The following is an 18,198-nucleotide window of genomic DNA, read 5'->3' on the forward strand; positions in this document are numbered from 1 at the left end:
CAAACCAAACAATAATAATTTTAGCTTTTTAAAATTATTCATACATATCTGCCCCCATTCCCCAGGGCTTTAGATCCAGCCACTGCAGGGAGTGGGGAGGTGGAGGGAAGGATACCCCCATAGTTGAGAATAATTATCACCAACTATACCACCATGACTATTTACATTCTTGGCCATACCATTATCAATGTGTAAAATGAAAAGGCAATTGGAAAAGGAACAGTATGAAAAAAGCATGTTAGCTTCTGGCATTTGTATTCAAAAAAAAAAAAAAAAAAGTTGCTTAGTCAGCTCTCTTAAGAAACAGGGTTTTGAATCCCATTTCTTCAGAAAATGGAAACAAGGATATGAATACAGGTCAAAAAAGTGCAACCCCTTTCAAACCTCAAGCAAACCTTTCAACCTTACAGTGTTTCTAAACACTGTAATTTAGAACATAATATGCTATTACAATAATCTAATTGCTATATCACTACAAATTCAGCCATCTCAAGCTGCAGGTCTTGCTATATGTACATCTATAGCACTTTTTCATCAGGGAAAAGAGAGTCTTAGTCTCATCACTTAAGAATTGTAAATTTTCCATACAAAGGAAAAAGAAAAGACTGACCTAGTTCATGCACATATATAAGATCTATGAAGATTTACGCTGAAGAGATTTAAATTTTAGCAATAGATAGGAAAAGACGAGGTTGGTGGTGAAATAAAATTTGAAATTTTTATTTTTCTCGTAGACCACAATATAAAAAAATCACTTTTAATCTGTCTATATATTATCTGGAAAGAAGATAACACATTCATTTAATTTTTCTTTATCTTCTCAAGCAAGTGACAACCCATGTCACCTTTATGAAACAGTAGGAAAGAGAGAAGCTACAGAAGATACACAAAAGCAAAGGTGACTCTAACTGGTAACCTCAGGACAGTTCATTAACAGGAGCCTTCCTTTACTAAATTCATGCCACCTCTCAGCCCTGAGCAGCTTTCTACTTCAACAGCCTAAGTTAGCAAAAAGGAAGGAACCTCCAAAGAGTAGAGGTATTGTCTGCCTGTTTCACTGAGTCTAACGGTGCTGGTACATAGATAGGCAACTCAGTAAGTACCTGTTAGATGAACAAATTACTTTCATTATTATTATAACTTGAATAAATTACACATCCTGCAGCAAAAACAAAATGCTCCACTTCACCAACTTTTATAAACTTTTACAAATAATATTACTGCTGAGAGTATGATTTTCTTTGTCTCTTATTCAACTTAAAACTCAAAGATTGTAAGAGGCAGTATAATATAGGTCCATAACATCGACCTTATATCATGAGATAATGATGAGCAGGCTGAATTCACACATTTTCATACTATTTGGAAGTATGAGAGCCTGTTTCTCATTTATATTTCTGAAGCAGTATTTGGAATAACTTTTATTCTGGTCTAGGAAGTATTAAATAAAACAGACCAATCTCTTGGATGTAGTTAAGACTGCTTTGGTTTTACCCTGATTCCAACTCTTCAGAACAAAGAAAATTTAATTTATATACCTGAAAGAATAATCAGACCTATGAAAGTGTTTCTTTCTAAAATACACAGGATATTATCTTCTGTATATAAATTCAACACTTAAGGCCAACTCACAAATCCTTATTTACATCTTCACTACCTGCAGAAAGCTTAGGGAGTAAAATAGAGTTATAGATAAGGTAGCACTTACAGTCCTCTAACACAAAGAAAATGTAGCGTTACTGTCCACCATCAAAATCATGCTCCTAAAAATATTCTATTCCCTTGAAATAATACTTGGGCAACCAAATACTTAAAAAAGACATGCTGGGTATCTTAAAATGAGTATGTCAGTTCATTAAATCTATGATCCCCTGCTACCAATGGAGTACCGTACAATCTGTTATTATTCACTGTCCTATAGATCATCTGTTCTTGGTGCTGGTTTGTTCCAGGAAGAGAGACAGCTGCAACACTATATCCCTGTTCAACCTGAGGACCATCTGACTTTAATTGTAACACACAGCTTGATGTGGCTCTGGCTATGAGAAGCCAAAGTATCGTCTGTAATAATCTGGAAAAGCAGAAACCTGCCAACAGAGGGCTGAAAACAGGGACTTGTGCTGTCTGGCTGCCTGACGGGCTGCAGGAAATATGATTAATGAGCAAAAGGTATAATGATATCAGGAACCCGATTAGCACCACAAAAAGGTCACAGATCAACGTAGTATGCATTTCATGAGCTACAATCATTGCATAAAATCTGTGGACTTGAAGAGGTAAACCAAAAAGACGAGGGCGATAAACCCCTTATGCGATAACAGGCTAACCTACATAAAATACCATACTAATAATTTAGTCACTTGCAGAAAGTTAACAGGAAAATTTAAACCGAATCAATATGAACTGCACCATAGGAAAGCTTTGTTCGTCATAGGTGTATAATAAATATTTTTCAATGAATGAATGAGTTATTAAATTCTTTCCTAAAGGCACATGTAAGTAAAATCAAGTATTTTCCTAATTATGAGTTAAAATTATCAGAGATGTAAATATTTGACTGTAAAATGTTTGCATTTAACTTGCAGTAAATTTTTATGAGTTCTGTTAAGAATATAAGCTTATTCAGAAGCTAAACTATGAAGACATCTGTAAAACTCAGAGAAAGAGGAATCACTGGGACAAATGTTTAATAACTCAATAATAAGTTACATTAAATGTGCAGTTAGTATTATAAAATACTACTGTTTAACATTTCATAGTCATACATAAGTTTAGAGCGTGAGCAGGCAAAACCAAAATCTTATTGGAAAACAATTTGGTAAGTTGCCACCTTCTTTTCCTTGGTGCCCTTGTGAGACTTGTTCCAAATAGACCTGGCTCTTCTGAAGAGAGGGTACTGAAAGTAGGGATGGGGGTACTATCAGGAGAGTGGCTTATGTTACTTTATACAGTTACATTTTCTTAATTGGCAAAATATTGTTGAAGAGCTTTAAATATAACTTACTCAAATGTTTCTGCCTTAGACCTCTTTTAAAGCAAACACATTAACAAATTTCTTTGTATTTTTAACAATACTTAAATATGGTAATGATTAATAGAGAGTTGGTTCCCTTGAGACTTAAAAGTATAAATTGAGAAAAAATGCTTCAATAATAAAATGATCAGAACATGGTTTTACTTTTTTTAAAAATATATTCCTCAAGAATGGGGATGATTATTTATACCTTTCAAATATTATATAAATATTATTTTACATCTACCTAATAGCAAGAACATTTATTCACAATGGTGATTCAGCCTGCCATACACTGTCGCCCCACAGTAAGCCCTCAGGCACTGCAGCCACCCCCAACGGTGCACCCCCGGGGACTCAGGAGGGAAAGAACAGGATACTGGCCCCAGACAGCTAAGGTGTATATCAAAGGAATGACTTCAAAGAGCCCAGATTCTTGCATCTTCCCATACACAGAGAAGCACTAAATTCATTAATTTCAGATACCTGGTTTTCCTTAATTAACAGTAATCTTTTGATGTTCCAACTACCTGGGCTTGAAGTACTTAGAAAGTCCACTGAATAAAACATAATTCTCAAAAAAAAAAAAAAAAATGGTGATTCAGAAGGAACCATTAAAAAGGAAAAGACAAGCCACAAACTAGGAGGAAAATATCTGCAAAACATATGTTGGACAAAGGATTTTTATGGAGGATATATAAAGATGTCTTACAACTAAATAATAAAAAGACATACAACCCAATTAAAAAACAGGCAAAAGATTTGAATAGATAGCTCACCAAAGAACATATTAAGAGTAGGAAATAAGCCCGTGAAAAGATGGTCAACATCATTAGTCATTAGGGAAATACAAATTAAAATCACAATGAATCATTGGAAGAGCTAAAATAAAGAAGATTGACAATACCAAGTCTCTGCAAGGATATGGCAAATTGAAACTTCACATACTGTTGGTGGGAATGCAAAATGGTAAATATATTCTTATCGTATGACTCAGCAATTAAACTCCTAGGAGTCTATCCAAGAGAAATGAAAACAGATATCCACCCTAAGACATATGCAAACATTCTTAAGAGCCTTGTTTACTGGTAAATAAACAAAAGGTGTTATATCTATACAATGGAATACTATGCAGCAACACAAAGAAATTACTCATATATGCACAATATGGAGATCTCAAGAACATCATGCTAAGTGAAAGAGTCAGGTACAAAAAGACTACATACGGCAGGATTCCATCTATATAAAATTTCTAGAAAAAGCAAAACTAAAGAGACAGAATCAGCGGTTGCCTGGGACCACGACTGGGAGCAAACAGATACAAGGAAACTTTTTGGAGTGAGGTAAGCCGATTGTGCTGATGGTTACATAACTGTATACATTTATTAAAACTCATTGAATCGAGCACTTTTAAAAAGGTGGATTTTATGGTATGTAAATTATACCTCAATAAATGTGTTTTAAAAGCACAGAAAATTACTGAAAGCAAATAACAAAAAAAACCCAAAAAAACTGCAGAATGACTAGACCTTCTATTGACATCTACATACCCCTGGAGATTAAAAAAAAAAAAAAAAAATGCACGACCATAGATAACTGTCACATTTAAAAGTTTGACATCTCCTTTAACATCTTTCAGAGCTAAGCTTTGTCCTGGGCTCTCATTTTAATTACAGTTAACTTAAAAAACTTGAAAAATACATGCAGTAAACCAAAATGCAACATGTACCTTAAGACTGTGATAGAATAATGTTAGGTGCTATTGCCTGAAGGCCTCCTGTAAGCCAGAGAAAATTCTAGGCATTTTACATACATAATTACAGTTTTACACAAATAATTTTCAAATTACAATGAGGAAATCAAGGCTCAGAAAGGTTAAATTGCCTAAGGTCCCATAACCAGCAATCTGAGTTATCCACGATTAGGAAAACTGGTCTAACTTCAAAGCCTATGCTCTTTCCACTCCCACTGCACTGCTTCCAGTATACGTAAAATATGAATTTTCAGTAATAATGGGATTACAATTAGGATCTAGAATACTGTACAGGATTAAAATATAATTGTTGGTAGAAAAGGTAAGCATACCAAGAAAACTAAAATGAAATAATTTTCCTTGTTTTAGTGCAAATTAAAAATACAATGCAATTTAGGTTTCATTTTTATTTTATTTATTTACTTATTTATTAAATAAATTTATGTATTTGTTTGTTTTATTTTTTAATTTTTTGGCTGTTGGGTCTTTGTTGCTGTGCACGGGCTTCTCTCTAGTTGCGGCGAGTGGGGGCTACTCTTCGTTGTGGTGCGAGGGCTTCTCATTGTCATGGCTTCTCTTGTTGCGGAGCACGGGCTCTAGGTATGCAGGCTTCAGCAGCTGTGGTACTTGGGCTCAGTAGTTGTGGCACTCGGGCTCAGTAGTTGTGGCTCGTGGACCCTAGAGCGCAGGCTAAGTAGTCGTGGCGCATGGCTTAGTTGCTCTGCAGCATGTGGGATCTTCCCAGGCCAGGGATCGAACCCGTGTTCCCTGCATTGTCAGGTGGATTCTTAACCACTGTGCCACCAGGGAAGCCCCAGGTTTCATTTTTAATATGAAATATGAAGTATGATAAAGAAACTACTTTAAAAAACTGAGAATAAAGCTCCCTGATTCCAAGCATTTATGAAAGTTAAAGGTAAAAAGGTAAAGTAATATTATTTTTTCATAAAGTAATCCAGAACCCATACAACAGAGGACATTAAAGAGTCCACGGGAGAGGATTCTGAGGAGTTGTTTGTAAGCACAATGATTATTGCACTTTTCAGTTTTTAAGTTTTCATATTCTAAATATTAGATGAAGATTTCCTTCAAAAGACAGATACAGCACATAATTTGAAAATCTTGTTTCTATTATCAAAATGTACAATGGCCTTCCAACCTGAACACAGAATTATGTTCTTCTCCTAGTACAAGAAACTCATATTTGAAAAAGCATAGAATTCTACAAGAAATTCACTTATAATCTTGAATCATCATGTTCATATAAAAGTAACCTAAATTCTGCATAAAAGAATAAAAGACACCATTATACCTTTCATGTCAATAAGATTTTATAAAGTATATATGGAGATTCATGAACTATTACATCACTTTCAGTTATCCCTATCAACTACAGTTTTGCCCAGAAGAGCAAGGGTTAATGATTATACCAACACATGAAAGATACTTTGAGAAAAGGCTCATGACAGACAGAGTAGATGATTACTATCTTACCAATCTGTTTATGCGAACAAATTCTTCTGAGGTTTTGGCCCAAGGAGGAAGTTCAACATCAGACACTACTGTCCCATCATCCATCACTCCAAGATTATAATTATTGAAGTTGACAAACATCTCAGGGAGATAATAAAATTCAGGGATCAACTCCTATACAAAAATAAAAGACAATGTCATATTATAAATTGTAGAATACTGACTAGGTATTCATAAAAGGGCTGATCATTTCCTATTGTGCAGAAGAACAAAATAAACATAGGAAAATTTTTTTCTCTTTTCATATCATAGCCCTATCACAAAGTTCTATTAAGGTAGACAGATCCCATCCAACCAAATTTAAATAACACCTTACTGGGTGGTCACATGCTTTCCTTTAGGACAAGTCTTACAAACTCAAGACTCTTATATACCAACATTTGAGTAATATTTGAGGTTTGACAACATATAAACAGAGTTTAACATGCTGTAATAACAACAACAGCTTAAACTAGATTTTTTTTGAGGTATATGGAATTTTTGCCAGAAAAAACCCAAAATCTTTATAAGCATTAAAATGCTTTGGTCCATCACCAACCAGGAAGATATTCATTGCATTTGGCCATGGTGTAACAGTATGTTTCGCTCACATTTCAAAACATTCAAGTTTAGTTTTAAGGTACTAACTCTTATAAAAGATCAAAATTTATAATCAGTCTAGAAAATGACCTGCATGAGAAACTAAGTAATATAAACATGACTTTAATAAGGACATTTAAAATACGCTTTAACAGGATACTTAATAAGCAGAAAAATGCAGCCAGTTAGGTTTTTGTGTACAATAAGCCCCATGTATAACTATTTCAGAGGTCCTATAGATCAGACTTGAAATCCAGTCTTGACATGGGTCAGTGACTCAGTGGTCTTTCAGATACCCCCTCAGGGCCAGCTATGGCAGGCCCGGCTTTCCAAATGGTTGAGTGAAATAGGGAGGTCATCAGATTTTGGACAAGGTCAGTATGAACTCACTAGAGCAAAGAAAAAAAATCCAGCAGGAATTAAGCTATTATCACCTCCATCATCCATGTGAAATGTTCCTTGACTTTGAATCGTACATCCTTTGTTTACAATCACAATAATTAACTAAGCAGAGTAGAAATGAGCTTGTCCTCCAAATGCCTGACAACCACCTGATCATTGACTTGCAAAACATTTAAACTGAACAAAATTAATTTTTTTAAAAGGAAGATCCTGTTAACTTTAACATAAGTTTAATTTAATAAGTTTAATTAAGTTTAACCATAAATGAAATGATGCAATGTTCATACAACAATTTTAAGAATCTCTTCTCCAAAATGATGCATATAAGTCTAATTGACAAAAGACATATTTTATGCAACAAAAAGCTATATTCAATTTGTTTTAGTTAAATAACTTACTGCATGAGATGAGTCAAGTACTAAAATAAACTCTTAATAAACATCACATTTAATCTTCACAACAACTTATCACACTTAATCTTCACAACAACTTTACAAGGTAAGGTATCATCTCTATTTAAAAAATTAACTAAGGCTCAAAGAAGTTAAGTAATATGCCCAAGGTTATGCAGCTGATTTATGATAAATTTGGAACTTAGATCAAGATTTCTTTAACTCTAAAACCTGTGTCCATAATCATCAAAAAAGCATGGGTTCTATTACATAATATATACAGTGCTAAACATTTAAAATATGTTTTTAACATATATTCTAAGCAATTTTTTTAAAAAAGTAAACAAAACCTTTTCATTCTTCCATCATAAGAAAACAACTGGTTCTCCTGAAAAAAATATTTTATTTATATATGTATATATGTATATATACTACACATATAGGAAGAATTTTTTAAATATGCTATAATTATTATTTACCCATATATAAATATGTCACTTTATAACTATCAATTTGCTGAAGTATGCATTCAATAAATTCCAACTTTGAGAAAATTTCCCAAAATGTCTTACTTTCACTCCATATTACTTGTGCTAGTAAAGAGGAATGTTACTATTGCCAAGTCTTGTTCTACAATAGTAATGGAGGACCATGCCTTCCTTGTGTATTCAAAATCAAAAGCAGCATTTTGGTTTAATTAATTACTTATTCTTTAAATTTCAATAATACCTGCCCACCCGTACCCTCACCCTAATGCTCTCACAATTAGAGGATGATGTCCTTCTTCTGCCTGTTATACTCATTATGCTTCTATATAATTCTCCTAGGAATCAAAACAATTATAATGGCTGAATTTTAGATGCTAGGTTTCTCCCAAGTTTTGGGAGATCAGTCATCTGCATTATAAATCAGAGATATATATTGCATAGTAAAAATATGCAAAAAATATACTCTTTCTTGAGACCATGCCTAGACAGCAGATGAAGACCCAACACAGCCATAAATAAATAAATATATTAATTAATAAATAAATAAATTCAATTAACAGAAATATATTTTGTTCGTGGCCTACTTTATTTAAACACATAAATTTATTATGAATTTATTTTATTTTAATATTGACAGCTTACTCTAAATATAAATTCAGTTAATTTAACTCAAAATTAAATGGAGCAAAATTACACATAAAATAAACAAGAAATTTGTAATAAAAGATACGAAGAAAGCAATTTTTAAATTTTACTGGCCCATGTTAAACATTCAGTTGCATAATTTCTGTAATGCTGGGAGGGAGGTAATAATTCATCAATTTCCATAATTACCACAGATTTTATTTGCAATTTCCTATTAAAGATAGATACCCTATAATTTTGTAGAGTGGACACTATAAAAATATTTCAAAATTAAGATTTTAAACTTTATTAATTAAAAATTAAGCTTAATATTTCACTTGAAATTTATCGAGATAGGAATTTTATGTTTTGCTTCTTTATTTTTTACCTCCCAACCTCCCACCCCATACACTTCTCCAATTTCAAGAGAGTTGTCAGGCATTTCCAGAACATTTGCAAGGTCCAGAGCAGAGACCTCCTGAAGACATCCTCTTTTTCTGTCCTTTGTGAAAGTCTAAGCAAATGGGAGATTATGTAAAACGTCTAGGAGAAGCAGTGTCAAAGGTTAATATTTTTAAAAAGACAGAAACCAAAGAAGAGTTTTTCCTCTAGGGAACCAAGTTTCTCAAAATCTGTAGTCAGCTTTCTTTAGCCTGAGGGCAAGGGGAGGGGATGAAGAGGTTAGGCTGGAACCTAGGGGATGGTAAGTGGTCATCAAGGTCCCTACTTGTCCACATAGTGCCTCTGTATGAATTAGAGAAAAGCAATCCTTCTGGGCTAATTCAGCCCCAAGATAACTCAGTTTGGTAAGTGCAGTACAGGTTGGGTTTTTGCTTCTCCTTTCCTTCAGTCAAGCACCCTTACATAGAGAACAATTTGCCCACCTCTACACAATGGCTTCATGATGGTGCACTTACAGAAGACAGTCCCTTGGCACCAGGGCTTTTGGCATCAGCAAATATTTCTTAACTCAAGCTTAGATAATCAGCAGAGTTGCCAGCTTCTAAAAGACCATGTGTCCTAGACAATGAAGATATTACTAGTGAACAAGATGAACTGAAGATGTGAGAGCCAATTTTCTAGGTACCACATAAGCCTGGATCTCATTCAAGCCCTGGGAAAAGGAGGTCTCTGCCCTACCCATCTAATGACTGTGAAAGAACTTCCTACTAGCATAATATAAAGAAGATTTGAATTCAAATTAGGACATTTTTTATATACTTGAGTTGGTGGTTATGAATTTATACATACAGTTGACATGTGAACAACACTGGGGTTAGGGTGCCTACTCTCTACTCAGTCAAAAATCTGAGTGTTATTTATAGTTGGCACTCCTTATCTGCAGTTCCTCTGTATCCCACATGGGTGGTTCCAAATCCATGGATTCAACCAACATTGGACAGGGTACTATTACAGTATTTACTATTTAAAAAAATCCACACATAAGTGGACCTGTGCAGTTCAAAACCATGTTGTTCAAGAGTCAACTGTATTTCAGTGATAAAAAGTTACCAATATACTCACTGACAGTTATTTCTAGGAGACAAAATGGTAGAGAGAATTCAGTATGAGCAGTACAAAACTTTTTAAAGTTCCCATTATTTAATTGATTATTTGATATAAGCTTTAGGTAGGTATGAAGAGTGATATAACATATCATAATCACAAAAAGCATTTATTTCATTTTTACTCTGCAAAGAACTGTGTTAGGATCTGGGATATGGAGACGTGAGTGCCACTTCCCCTCTACAGATCAGATCACAGATCTAACAGTGAAAGGATACATTTTTTAGGAGGAAATTGGTTGTAGGCACAAATAGTACTCTAGAAATTCAAAAGAGAAAAGGATGTCTAAAAGTTCGGGTGGTCAGAGAAAGCTTTAGGGAGAAGAACATAATACATTGTACTTCCCTAATATAACACTCGTCAAACTGTATTGCTCCCTCTAAATTGACGGCTCCAGGAGATAAAGGACTTTAAGTATCTTGTTCACTGCTACACCTCCAAAGCCTAGACATAGTGAGTGACACATGTTAGATATTCAGTAAAAATCTGTTGAATGAATGATTGAAGAATGGTACTTAAAGTCAAAGATAAATATTAGCAGAGAGGAAAGACAAGAACAGTCCTGACAAGGGGAATATCTTAAGAAGAGGTACAGAGATGGAAACTTGCATATATCATGTGTTTCCAGTGATCAATGAAGAACTATTTAGTTGGTTTAGAGAGGACTATATACATGGAGTAGGAGATAATTTAAAGTAGGACAAATGTTCCCAATAAATTAACACTGAAGAGAAAGATTACAAAGAATCTAATATAGTATAAAGGACATCATCAAATAAGGACAATTAAGTAAAGGAGTGAGTACATATACTTAAACCATATTACAATCTCATTGGAAGGAAATCTGCATAAGTAAATCAGTTGATGGGAGTTGAATACCCTCTTAACATAAAATAAACATACTGAACTCAACTGAGGTACACCAACATGTAACCAAAAAGATAAATAAGTATACAAACTGCCTGAATTTTACTATGGATGATAGTGACATTCAAGTTATAAGTAGAATTCCGTCTTAATCCTAAAAGCATCTTTCTAAGAACTATGCCTTGATATAACACCAAATATTATAGTTCAGAATTATCTCCTTTGACAGATGAAATTTAGTGATAGAGTCAAAGATTATGTCTTTCTAATACTTCTAATGTACATTTACAAAGTGAAGTATGTTTTATATTCATCAGAACAGAACATTCAGCTCTGGATAAAAAACACATGTTCAGCAATTCTTTAAAACATCAGTGGAAAATGGTAAGTAAACAACACTGACAGAGGACAGAGATATTTACAATTCACATTTTCTTCTGACTTGCTGACAATAATTTTAATCACTATCACTTAATTAGGCCATCAGGTCTTAGAGGTAAGTAACATGGTCAAAATGTAGTGTATCATCTCCTAAAATAAAAATTTGAAAGGTTCAACCAGAGGTTATACCACAGTTCAGGATAAGCCCATTGCTTTGATCACAAATCCCAAGGCTTTCATGGCATAATGACAAGGATTGGTTGTGACCACACATATGCTTTAGTTTTCTTTTCTAAGGTATGATCCCCATTGATATGAATGGCCTCTGCAGCAAGGCTGTATGATTCACCTTCTAATAGTCACCAATTCTATCCATTGAATTAAAACCATCACTTCAACAATACCTGGGTAATCATGCCAAATACTAGTCTATTAATCCAAAGAAACAAGATAATAAAACCTGAAATAAAAACCAAGATGCTACTTCAGAACTAAAGTTAAATTTTTATTTTATTTTTACTAAAATATGAAATCCTGACAAGTCAAACATAAGCACAATAGCAAGGTAACTAATTTAATGTATACTGTTTTGGGGATACTGATGGTAAAAAAAGATGTGAAAGCAAAATTTTAGCTTTTTACATTGGAAAAACTATATTTTATGAAGGAAAAAATCCAAAGTAAACTTTCTTAATGAACAAAAAAAGAGTTGATGAACAATATATATTTTTAAAAAGTACATGTTCTGATACATATTAACTTGCAAGTATTTATTTTGTTAGCCCATAAATGAGAAAATCTTTTAGAAAGTTATTAGAGTTGAACTGAACCTATAAGTCATTTTAAATGGACTGCATATCTGAAAGTATTCAAATTGATATTTAGTTTCTCCTTATCGAGTAGATAAAATGCTATTTTCTTCCTTTAGTAAAAGAAATGTTAACAGCAATTTTTAAATTGGAGAAGAAAAAATAATCTATAATGCTTCCAGACAGATCAAATAAATACTGTATGGTTTTAGATATTAAACTTGCATTTTAAATTCAAAATAAAGAAAAATCATGGATTACAAATGAACAAATAGATAATCTATCTCAATCTAATACAGTAAAGAGAATAACTGGGTTTGCGTCTTGTCTGTTCAACTTACTGGTCACGTGCTTTTAATTTAATTTTTCTGGCCCTTACTTACCTCAGTCGCCTCTTCTAAAACACAGGGTTGTTGTGTGGCTAATGAGATAATACAGAATTCTACACGCACAAAAGATGTTACTACTACCACTACTACTACTACTACTACTATTATTATTATCATTAATGTGGCCCCTGATAACAAACCCAAATTAGAGACTCAACTTGTCTGATTCTTAAAGTCAACAGGTAATTCACTGATTGTGGCCATTCTTAAAAGCTTTTAACATAATCCTAAGGGAATTTAATAAAATTTACTTGTAAAAGTAAATATGACCACAAAAATATTTGAGACTTAATAGTTCCTACCAAATAGCTATCACATTTAAAACAAATTTATTTATTTTTTTATTAGCAATGACAGTACAGTTCAACATGCCTCACTTTATGATGAATACTCTCAATACTCTATAGTTCTCTCCTGCTTTCAACACATATTTTTCACTTCTAAATTTGGACTGGACATCTTCGCTGAACCTTTTGCTGTTCCAGACTCCTATCTTAAAGGAAACTGTAATTTGGGGAGAGATAATGGACATTAATAATACAAATAATGGGTAAGCTGTGACTGCCAGAAGAGAAGACATAAATAAAATGCCCACCTTAAATCTTTCTGGAACAATTTGTATAATACATGAGTATGGAGGAGAACAGTTAATATCAGTATTTATAAATATATTAATGAACAGTCTACATTTTTACACTGAACAAAAATATCATAAGATCACCAGGTCAAAAAACAAATTACAGCTGACCTGTGTACATTTTTATAATTCGGGAAGATAGGAACATCTTCTAAGTGCTTTAAAAATTGTTTTTTCCTGCCCACTATGTAAGTAGCATAAGAAGAAAAATATTCAGTTTTTCAAGTAATTTTTCTCGAAGAACACACGAAAAAGAAATGGTTCACTGTAGACATAAAGAGCACAAAGTTCAAAGCTAAAAAAAAATAGTACATGGGTACATCATTTAACCTATTGATGCATGAAAAAGAAAAGTGTTAAAAAGGGTTAAATTAACAAATCTGTAAGTTATGTATAAAAACAAGGATGAACACATATATAGTTCAGTTAGAGTATGAGTGTTCTACATTGTTAAGAGAGCGGTAAGACAGCTTGAGCTGACTCTAATGTGGTTGTGAGTGTGTGTGTGGCGGGGGGTGGAAGAGGGACTGACCAAAAAAATAAAAGAAAGAGAGAGAGAGAGGGAGAGGAAGAGAGAGAAGGAAGAAAAAAGAGGGGGAGAGAGAAAGACAGAGGGAGAATGAAGAGAGATAAAGAGGAGGGAGGGAGGTAAAGAGGAAGGAAAGAAGGGAGGGAGGGAAGTACATATGCCAGAAATGTGCAAAGTATGGATAGAAAAGGGTAAGATTTTAATTTTACTTTCTTTTAGCATTTTAAAAATTCTGAATTATTTAAAAGTTTGTTTGAAAATAGGAAGAATGAAGAAAATAAAACTATCAAATCATCCTAATTTAAGCTTTTTCTCTTAACAAATACATCAAGAAATAAATGTCCAGCAATTATGTTCTACTAACTGTAGCTAAACATTTTCTTATAAATGGCTCTAAAGCTGATGCTATCAGCATCTGCGGAATGTATTATGGTAGAAGACATGCTGAAAGAGGAAAAAAGAAACCTAACTTATCTTCAGATCACAGCCCCTGGGATTTCTGAGGTAGTGGAGGGCAAGTCAAAGGTCTCATGTTTAACAAATCTCACAAGACACAATTAGAACTATTCTCTGATCATCTCCACTTTGTATTATTACTTCTAACAAACAGGTATACACTTAATACCTTTAAGGGTTAATTTTTAAAGCTAAAACTAATTCTTGTAATATTACTGATAGTCATTTATTTTAAAAATATTATTTAGTAAATTCTTAGGATTTAATTGTACTCTATTTACTTAATTTTAAGTATGGAATATGCTGTACTGACCCTCCTGATTTCATAATAAAATTTTATATTCATCACTAATGATACACAATAAATTATAAGATAGATTTTTAAATTGAATATCCAAGATACAATCAGTGACAGGATGTCCATATGGACTTCTTTTGTAAAGCTATAACAGTAAAAACCCAATGTGCTTAATTGTAAAAATGTAGAAAATTAGAGCATTAACCACTCTTAGTCAGCAGATGACATTCAGCCACCAGTTCTTTTGTGGAGAGATAAGCCCCCTTCCTAAAATACGAGATGTTAGTAGCCCCATTGGAGCACCTACCCAATGGATTTTGCTGTGCCCTTCTGGCTGAAATGGCCTTACACTCTCCTCCTTCTCCTCAGACTACCTCTCTGTTTTTCCCAGGCTTTTTCACTGATGCCTCTTTTCTCGATATCTTTATATCTACTCATTCTTTCAACCAATATTTATTGATTTCTAACTAAATGTTCTAAATGCTGAGGTTACCAAATGAACGACACACAAAGCCCCCACCTTCACAGAACTGTAGCTATGGAGACATAACATAAATAAACTAATATATGTACTGTGTCAAATGGTGGCAAGTATTATGCTAAAAAAAAAAAAGGATAAATGGATAGAGAATGATGGGGGTTGGGCAGTGTTGTTTTAGAGAGTGTGTCCGGGGAAGTCCACTCTGAGGAGGTGACATGTGAGCAGAGACCTGAATGAAAAAAATGGAATGAACAAAGCATTATCTGGGGGAAAGTGGTTCAGGCAGAGGCAACATAATACGCAAAGCCACCAAAACAGGAGTGGGCTTGGCATTTATTTTTTGGCCATGCCGCCCGACTTGCGGGATCTTAGTTCCCCAACCAGGGATCAACCAGGGATCAACCAGGGATCGAACCCGGGCCAATGGCAATGAAAGCGCCATTGTAATGCCAAGTGGGCTTGGCATTTTTGAAAAGGAACCACAACAAAGGCAAGCGAGGCTGCAGGAGAGTAAAAGAGATGTGTCGTCAAAGAGGCAACCAGGTAACACAGGGCCTCAGTGGCTATGTTAAGAACCTGAATTTTGCTCTAAGCTAGATGAGTAGGCACTGGATATATGTGAGCACATGGATATGATCTGATTTATAATATAAAAGATTATTCTTGCCTTCGTATGGAGAAAACACCACATGGGGAGCACGGGAAGTGAGAACTTACAGTTACTTGGGCCAGGGCCCTCGTGATGCACGTGGTGATAACTGGTCAGATTCTAGACATATTCTGAAGGTTGATAAGATGGGCAGTGAGGTGTATGTGATAGGGAGGAATCAAAGATTCCAAGTTTTCTAAAGGTCTGAGCAAACTGGATAAACAGTGCTGTCTTTCACTGAGATGGCAAATGCAGGTATTGAGCAGGACTTTCTCCTTAGGGTAGAGAGGAGGGTAAGAGGGAAAGACAGAGTTTGATATTGGACATGTTCAGTTTAAAATGTCTGTAAACGTACATCTAGCTCAAAGGGAGCTAGATATATAGCTCTAGAATTCAGGGGAGAGCCACGAGGTAAGGTGTGATCACCTAGGGAGCAAGTGTTGACACTAGAAGAAATCTAAAGAGTAAGCCGAAAGGTACTCCAGTAATTGAGGGTATGAAAACAAGATAATCCAGTAAAGGAGACTGAAAAAAAGGTAAGAAGATAGCCAGGAGAAGATGGCTCCTTCACCAAGTGAAGAAAATGTTACAGGGAAAATGGATAAATTAATTGTGTCAATAATGCTGACAGATCAAGTACCATGAGAACTGAAAATTTGCATTTGACAACATGGAAGTTGTTCATCAATGACTCTGACAAGACTGATTTCGATAACATGGTGGAGAAGAAAGCTTTATTCGAGTGGGCTCAGGGGAGATGATGGGAGCTGAAAAAGTGGAGATCAAGAGACTAGACAATTGTTTTGAGGAGTTCAAGATAAGTATCGCCTAATATTCCTTCTTACCCGACATGCCTATGACACTATTCTGAAGCTTAGGTTTGAATTTTCAACTAGTAGGTGATAATATCCTGGTTATTCTGAAAATATATCAATGTGTCAAAAAGTGAATTCACACATTTGGTCTACATACCAGCTTCATTATAATTCATAGCATCATCATTTATCTAGGCACCCAATCTAAAGAATCATCTTTATGCCTTCCTATCCCTTTACAGTCAACCAAGTGCCAAATCCTGGAGAATTACTTTTAACCCATCTCTTGAGTCATTCCCTTAGCTCTTTGACTAGTTGAGGCTCCTACAGTCTTTACTTTTAACTGTCATAGCCTCCTAAAATTTCTCCCTACCTCCAGCTCTCATCTCTTTTCCCCATTCCCAGTACTTTCCATACCGCTGCCAAAGTGCCTTTTTTTTTTTTTTAAATAATAGAGCCAATTAGTACAAAATCTTAAATGGATCCTCATTGCCTATAGCAGGGGATGGTAAAATACAGCCCAGGAGCCAAAACGCTGCCACCTGTTTTTGTAAATGAAATTTTATGGGAACACAGTCACACTTATCTGTTTACATATGGTCTACGGCTACTCTTGGGCTACGGTGGTAGAGCTGAGTAGCTGTGACAGAGATTGCATGGACTGCAAATCGAAAAATATCTTTTGAATATTACTGAGGGTCTTCATATTAGACCACAATTGCCTTTCAGTATTTCTCCTTCTCTATGTTTCCTACACACCAGGCACATAAGACCAATTAACAGACCAATAAGCATTCCCCAATGTGCTAAGCCTTTTCTCTGAATTTTGTTCATGTCATTTTCTTTGCTCAGAATACTCTTCTATATTTCATCAAAGCATTAATTTAATAAATGTTTTAGTGCCTACTGTGTTCCAGGTACTGTTTTAAGCTCTAGGAATAAGCCAATAAACCAATAAAAAGCACCACTGAGGGTCAGGCCTGAAATGGAACCACCAGTGATGAACCGAAATACAAACAAACCCCCCAATTTTAAAATGGTAAATCATGCTAAAAATGAAAGACTGCTTTAGTGAAATCAATAATGTCTCTTTCTTCTCTGAAATAAAAATAATTAATATTTTAACCTTTATTTCTTAGGAATAACTTATATTTTTCAGTAAAATTATTCCCTGAGTATTAGCAGAATGCAAGAAATAGGGATGCTAAGATATTATAGTGACAGTTCCCTTTTAGCAAAAAAAGTACTAGAAATGTTATCATGTTATTCTTATATTTTCCAAAAACTTAGTTAATTAATTAATTATTATTATTATTTTTTGCCTGCGCTGCGCAACTTGCGGGATCTTATTTCCCCCACCAGGGATTGAACTTGTACCCTTGCCAGTGAAAGTGCAGAGTCTTAACCACTGGACCACCAGAGAATTCCCCTGAAAAATTAATTTAAGTAAATCTTCTATCTACCTAACAATATTTCATTTTTGTAAAATGTCATGAAAACATTAGAGAATGCATATTAATCAAGCAAGGTATACTTT

The 18,198-nt window shown here is 34.3% G+C and overlaps 1 protein-coding gene across 5 annotated transcripts in view; it reads right to left on the reverse strand.

Moving 5' to 3' along the window:
* Positions 1 to 18,198, reverse strand: part of LRBA (LPS responsive beige-like anchor protein) — a 735,668-nt gene that overhangs the window by 145,603 nt on the left and 571,867 nt on the right. For all 5 annotated transcript variants that reach the window (XM_082388949.1, XM_082388950.1, XM_082388948.1 and 2 more), the window contains exon 47: positions 6,261 to 6,413. In XM_082388949.1, coding sequence (XP_082245075.1) covers positions 6,261 to 6,413 — 153 coding nt within the window. The remainder of the gene's footprint in view (positions 1 to 6,260; positions 6,414 to 18,198) is intronic.

The sequence above is a fragment of the Balaenoptera borealis genome (assembly GCF_965194805.1).
Source record: "Balaenoptera borealis genome assembly, chromosome: 4".
In the NCBI taxonomy this organism is placed as follows: Eukaryota; Metazoa; Chordata; class Mammalia; order Artiodactyla; family Balaenopteridae; genus Balaenoptera; species Balaenoptera borealis.